Raw genomic sequence first — 7,169 nt, 5'->3', positions numbered from 1 at the left:
TCCTGAGCCCTCAGGCCCTGTGCTTAGACCAAAGCCTCCAGGTACAGGATTTCCGTGGAACTGCAGCCACACACTTAGGGGTCAGGACAGTCACTTCCTGAGGTACTTCTCAATTGAGAGACAGGTAGCATGCCAGGGTCCTTGGCTCTAAGCTGTACTCAATTCCTCAAGGAATGGACTCAGGACTATGCAGGACACTCCCCACAAAAACCACACACATGTTCCAGTTTCCTGTCCTAGCATTTATTTTTTTTTTCCTCTGAGAACAAGCACACTGGACTAATGGAGGCCCGGTAGTCACGGAGAGTGGGCCTGTGCCCCAGCAGCTCCCGTGGGCTGGGACATTACTGATACAGACACCATCACTGGGCAGCACGTGGTACACAAGCCACAGCCACACAGGTTGAGCTACCCACGTGGTCCATGCAATACTGCGTGGACTGCACACAATGGACAGCTACGGAGCAAGGGGATTCGGAGGCTCATTGTGGCCACAGCTAGATCATCTGGAACCTAAGCCTGTGCCATGGCAGTGTGGGTCACAACACGATAGGCAGACCAAGGGCTTCGTGGAACGCAAGGATCAGCACACAGGTGGTGGTGTTCGGAAACTACCTGCCTGGGCTATACAGAGTGGGGCTGCGGGAGCTTGAGTAGTTAGAGCCCTGCTGCAGTCCTCAAACCCACATGGCAGGCTGGCAGCCTGAGGCTGAGGCAAAAAAAAAAAAAAAAAAGACCCGTGCATAACTGACCACACCTAGTGCTCCAGTGGGCAAGGGACACAACACTGCTGTGTACGTACAGATGACCCCATACAGCTCAGTCTATAGCAATCCTGGGCATTACTGCAAGACATAGTGCAAGGCCCCAAGCCTGAGCTCCTGACGCTGCCTATGTTCTTCCCCTGATGGGCCGTACATACAGTCCAATGCCCACAAAGGGTTAAATGGCCCATGAGCTAGGGAGTCCAGTGCATCCTTAGCGCAGCACCTGCCTGGGTTGCCATTCTCGCCCCAGACTGTCACTCCACTGCCACACTTAGGTCTCTCTTTTCCACCCAGCCACAAGGGCTTCACAGAAGTGAGGATGTAACACTGGGCACCAATCAAGACCCTCTGGAGAGAAGCATGTCTCACAGTCATTACCTTACCACCCCACGCCCACTTAGCTTTCAGGTCCCCAGAATGTACCATAGGGATAGGACATTCATTAAAAACAAAGATGGGTGATATCCATGTCTTCCAAAGTCAAGAGGAATTGCCCACCATGCTGCAAACCTAAGATCTCAAAAAAGTGGTAAAATGTTTCAACTGTCCCTCCAAGAACACTGGGCTTGTTAGGCACGGGACCCTGCCATGCGTGGGGCATGGAGTTTCAAACAGTTATACACCAGGCAGTGCTCCAGCAAACTCCATGGACACTGCCTAGCCCATGAGGTCACATACCTCTAAGCCACCGCTGTCACCATCCAGCAGAGCCACGCAGCCCTGGGTTAACCCTAAAAGCACATGGCGCTGTTTCTGGATTCTGAGATTGAGCCAGTGGCATTTTAATAAAATTTGAACAAAATTTCCACTTTCGTTCAAACTTCTAATTTCCCTTTAATTTGTAGGTTGAACCACAGGACTGCCCTGATTTCCCAGGCTCAGGCACCCTTCTTTGACGGGGCAGGCCTGCTGCAGCCCTTCTCAAACTGAGTCCTGCATTCCCTCCACACCCAGGGGCTGGCTGTGGGCATAGGCCTGGAGGTGCCGTGAATGGCAGTTTTCAGACAAGGGGTGTTTATCTGCAGTGTGGTACAAAGACAAACGAGAGAGACAAGAGAGACGCACAAACAAAGAGCCTGATCTTCTGGTCTGCGGACTAGAACTGTTCCGACAGCAATTCACATAGTCTCTGAGAGACGGTGTCTTTGCTGGTACGCAAGGTGAGTCTATACATCTGAAAGAGAGAGAGCAGCAGGGTGAGTGGCACTGAGCCCCGGGCTAATCTTAGCCGTACTTTTGAGGCCTGGCCTCACCACTCACAGCAGACCCTCCCAGAGCATCACTGTTGCACCAGTACAAATAGGAAAGTCTAGTAAAAGCTGGTGTTTGCAGCATGCACACTGGCATGAATACATGGAGGCAGGAATCAGCTGCTCTGGAAAGCTCTTTTGTGTTGTACTTTGAGACAGTCTAACTGTGTAGCCCAGGCTGGCCTTGAACTGACACTCTTCCTGAGTACTGAGATTGCAGGCACACACAGCCAGCTCGGCAGCTCCAGTTAACTATGTACCACGCTGTGACCTGACCACTATACTCCCCAAACCACCCAAGGGTTGTGAGAACCCATACTCAGAACAGAATACACAGCCTGGGGTCTCCAGAGGAAGCCTGCTGAAGCAAGCAGCACTGTGCACCACACCCAGAGAGGGACACAGAGCAAGACAGCACCGGGAGCCCTGCTTAGACACAGCTCAGGGCTACACTGCTAAACAGGCACTGTTAGTATGTCAGGCCTTCTGTGAGGAGATAGAAATATGATGTGCTCTGCTGGCCAGGAGATGTCTAAATGTCTGCACTGCCACCATGACCACAACACTTAGTATCTCTATAAATAAACTGCACTGAAATGAATAGCAACACAAGCATATCCATCCTCCTGTTGTGGAGACCTCACCTGAGCTTGCAGGTTTGGCTCCAGGCGCAACAAGCAGCCAATCTGGGTGGTTTTGGTGTGTATTATGCCAGCACCCACGAAATTTGCAGGATTCGGGTCAACTTCTTCCAGGAGCGCAGAACCAAATCCAATAATCTACACAGAATGAAGAAGCAGGTCAAGCCTCCCAGTACTGGTCCCAGCAATGGCCTCAGGGACATCGCCATACAACCTTTACCTTTGCCTTAGTGATCTCTGTGTCCATCGGATGCTTTGCTTTGAAGATATTCTGCACTTCTTGCTGTGGACTACAAAAACAGCATGTTAAGTACTAAAAGCTATGCTGACACCCATACAGCATCCTGTCCAGAGACAGCATCCCCATCCCCCTCTCCACCCACAGTTCACCCCTCTCACTTGCTCAACTGCTTCCAACGTTGAAAGAAATCCTGAGAAGCCATTTCTGTGGGCTGGAAAAATTTGTTGAGAGTGATGGGAAGCTTAACAGACACATTCTGGAAGGTCCCACCATACCTGTAACAACAGAGTCACGTTATGGAGAACAAACATGGAGCCAGAATGTTTCCGTTGGTGAGTCTTCTGGGCTTAGAAAAAGGCCACGTGGCTACCCACCCCAATAATAGCCACAAAGACTGCACACCAGCAGTATTCCTGGAGGGGCTAAGCCACAGCCTCCATCTATCCCTCCATTCACAGATGATCAAAGGACCAAACCACTGCTTTATGTGAAGTGTCAGTGGACCAGTTCCTTTTAGTCCTATTCCTTTGGCAAATGAAGACCCGGAACAAGCCCTAGTAGAACTCCTACCAAATCAATTAGCCTAGTAGCTCCCCAAGAAGGAATCATGCTCTATTATGATCACTAAAAAAAAAAGAAAGGCAGCTACATACTATGGCCCAGAAGTCTGGGTCCAAACCAGCTACCACCGTTCCCCTTTAAGCTGTCCTCTTAAGCCAGCTTCAACAAGACAGCGTGGAGAGCCTGATTCTTGGACTCCTTGAGGGGCAAGCCCTTCGATTTCTCACCACAAAATCATCTGGGTCAGAAACAGCCTAGCCCCACAGACCACACAGAAGACTCACACCCCATGGGCACCGTGCCATGGTCACAGACACCAGCTCCCTCTGCACCTGCTCCTGGAGTCTAGAATTCCAGGCCTGGCACTAACTACTCTGCACACAGGCACAGGGACACAGCACTAACTTTGAAGAGAAGCACACTGGTTGGGAAAGGACACAGGAGGCACACACCACTCACCTGAACTGGATGTTGAGGACAGGTGCCTCTGTGAAATCAGATATACACTCAATGTTGACCACTTGTTGCACCTGTGCGCCCCCATCCACAGTTGGGTCCACGGGCTTAGTCTGCAGGTTCAGATGTGAGTGCATTAAGGAGTCCAGGCAGACAAGGAGAGTGGGATCAGTCCAGCCAGCCCACCACAGAAAGTAGCAGGGGCCCCTACACATCAACTTGCCAACATCGAAAGTAAATCAAGGCCCGGAGCTATTGCCAGCTTGCCCTTCCATTATTCAACAGGTCCCACTGGCCCAGACTACCTACAGCCAAAGCTAGTCGCTTTCCCTAAAAGACCTTAGAATTTGTACACTAGCTGCATATTGGACTTAGCACTGCAGAACCAAGCTCTGAACTACATGTTCTTAGCAGAAGCCATGCCTGCTAACTAAAAGGCACAGCATTACAGATCAGTGCAGCTCTGAACTCATGGAAGCCAGAGACTGCAATATCTCAACAGGAACCTCTAGGCTCTCTGATACCTTTGCATCCAGGATCCAAGCAACCATGGCTGGTCATGGGCAGCTTCTGCTTCCCTCTGCATTCTGTGTGGCACCCTGTGCCCACAGCTCATGACCCCATGGAGCCCAGGGAAAAGAGACACAGGAAAGGGAGTTCGTGTGTACAGCAGGGGTTGTGGAGATGTTTCCAGGTTCTTGCTTATGATGCATAGGTGTGCATTTCACCACCGAGATACATCCCTAAACCCCACATCAGTGTTTACTTGTTTCCAAACGGTTCTGTTTAAATAGAACATCTCCAAATGAACCCAGGTCTACTACAAAGATGACACTCATTGCTCTACACTATGAGCTGGGTCCAAGGCATGCATCCCTGGTCACTGTCTGCACGGTGCAGCAGATGCCAGCCAGCCCTCTCTGACAGTCCTCAGCTGAAAAAAATCCAACATTCCAGACCCTCCGTGATGGGTCACATGGATCCATCCTCTGCCTGAGCAAAGGCCACCAGCGCACACAGAACCAGCAGGCTTGAGATGATCCATTCCAGGCAGTTACCACAGGGTTACTCTGCCTTTGGCCACAGCTCCTTTTGGGGGATTTCCCAGGGCAAAGAACTTACTGATATCATAGGAGAACAAAACAAACAAAGAGTGACAGATGTGTGGGTGGTGTCTGATGTGCCATCAGGTCAACTCAAAGGGAAGGCCCATGCTTTGACCTAGCTACTAGAAAACACTGCTATATTAACAAATGCATCCCTCCTCAACATTTCCTCTAACCTCATTGTTGTCTGTCTGTCTGTCTGTCTGAGAGCCTCTAAGCAAGGATATTAGTTTGAAGGTCGTCAGCACAGATTAGTGTTGGAGTGAAGTTTAGGAACTGCGTGGAGGTCTTGTTACCATAAAATATGAACATTCGGCCTAGGAGGAAACAGAGGTGGTTTATACACATTATGTCACACTTAGCATGAACAGTCAGTCAGAGTGATACCTGCACTTCTCAGCTGAATGTACTTATTGTGAGCTATGACTATTGCTAAGGTTGAAAAGAACTTTTTCTAATTTGTTTGTTTGTTTAAACAGTTGTGTGGTTTCACTGTGTAGCTAACTCTGGCCCAGAACTTCCTGACCAGCCCTGAGCTCACGACAGTCCTCCTATCTAAGTCTCCCAAGTGCTAGGACTATTCACATGAGCCATCACACCAAGTTCCTAGTTTAGAAGTAGCACAGCAGGTGTGCACAGTAGCATTCATCTGTAATCCCAGCATGTGAGAGGTGGAAGCAGGAAATCAGGAGTTCCAGGCCAGGTACACGGTGCATTTGAGGACAGCCTGGGCTACATAAGAACCTGTTTCAAACATAAAGCTAAAGGCAAATAGACATAAAAAATAATATAGCAAGATTAGAAACGGGGGTGTGGGGGAGATCTTCTCTTTTGCCTCTCATACCTGCCCTAGAGCCTCCTCATTCTGTAGTTACTCAAAGATGAAGCTACATTTCTGCAAACTAGAACCAGAACCACAGACAACAGGTCAGGAGGTTCACAGGGGCATAAGCAGGTCTCGAGGAGTCTTCTGGGCACCAGTCTGCCCTCTGCTGAAGGCACCTAGACTCACTCATATCTTCTGCCCACTTGCTGATACTAACACTAGAACTGTCCTTCAAACATACCATTCTCCTATAGGGACCAATCGGAACATGCTCCCTGCATCAGCTGGCCAGATCCTATATACTCACACCCTCAGAGTTCAGAAAAACAAACACCAAAAGTTCTGAAACAGAGTTTAGCTTCCCTCTCTAACCAAACCTGGTGAAGTCACCACAGCTAGGAGTAAAGTCTTAGTCAGGCCAGGCACAGGGGTGCATTCACCTCAGCCTGGCATTTCTCAGAGTCACTACTGGTCCTCAGTATCCCACAGTTCTCGAACGGCAGCCATGTGCTCTCAGTTTCCACACTCCTATCCCTTTTGCAGAAGCCCACCTGAGTAGCAACAACAGTTTGGTAGGCAGAATATTTTCTTTCTTTCTTTCTTTCTTTCTTTCTTTCTTTTTTTAAGAATATTTTCTTTTGACACTCAAGAAAACTTTCCCCTTTTTAATTGTGGTAAAGTACATTAACCTAAAATAGAGCATTTAGTCATGCTAGGTCATGGCTTAGTAATAGCTATCTCCACCCTCCAATCTTCCATATTAGTTGCCAGTATATAGATTACAAACATTTCTCATTATATGATTTCCCCTAACTCTTTTTAGTTTTGTTTTTGTTTTGGGTTTTTTATTTTGTTTTGGTTTGTTTTGGTTTTTGGTTTTGTTTTTTGGAGACAGGATCTTACACTATTGCCAAGTATGGCCTGGAAGTTATGACAATCCTCCTACCTCAGTATCCCAAGTGACAGACAGATCTTGAGATGTAAGCTTTGTAAGAAAAAATATTTTTGGTTGGGGAAGGTCTCACTATGTAACCTAGGCTGGCCTGGAACGTGCTATTTGGCACCGAGCGCCCTCAAACTCACAATTCTCCTATCTGTGCCTCCAAATGCTGAGACTACAGATATGTTTCACCATGCTTGGCTATTTCCAATAATTTCTAAAGACATTTTCATTAAGTAAAATAAAACACATACCTAAATTCTGCCGAAATTCTGACTTAAGTCCAATTTGAAGCAGCTGGTTTTCGAACAATACACCATTATTTTTACAAACAAACCTAGGAGGAAAGCAGAGTTAAGCATCACTCAGCGCCACCCACAC

At 48.3% G+C, this 7,169-nt stretch overlaps 1 protein-coding gene across 3 annotated transcripts in view; it reads right to left on the bottom strand.

The window, feature by feature from the left end:
* Positions 1-221: 221 nt before the first annotated feature.
* Ap2a2 (adaptor-related protein complex 2, alpha 2 subunit) overlaps positions 222-7,169 on the bottom strand; it is a 70,832-nt gene continuing 63,884 nt past the window's right edge. For all 3 annotated transcript variants that reach the window (NM_001357068.1, NM_007459.3, XM_006536155.4), the window contains 7 exons: positions 7,043-7,125; positions 5,250-5,339; positions 3,920-4,043; positions 3,058-3,174; positions 2,879-2,948; positions 2,662-2,796; positions 222-1,941 (listed from right to left, as the gene is read on the bottom strand). In NM_001357068.1, the coding sequence (NP_001343997.1) occupies positions 1,864-1,941; positions 2,662-2,796; positions 2,879-2,948; positions 3,058-3,174; positions 3,920-4,043; positions 5,250-5,339; positions 7,043-7,125 (697 nt within the window). In that variant the 3' untranslated portion in view covers positions 222-1,863. The remainder of the gene's footprint in view (positions 1,942-2,661; positions 2,797-2,878; positions 2,949-3,057; positions 3,175-3,919; positions 4,044-5,249; positions 5,340-7,042; positions 7,126-7,169) is intronic.

The sequence above is a fragment of the Mus musculus genome, chromosome 7 (genome assembly GCF_000001635.26).
Source record: "Mus musculus strain C57BL/6J chromosome 7, GRCm38.p6 C57BL/6J".
Lineage (NCBI taxonomy): Eukaryota > Metazoa > Chordata > Mammalia > Rodentia > Muridae > Mus > Mus musculus.
This window is presented reverse-complemented; position numbering and strand designations above follow the sequence as displayed.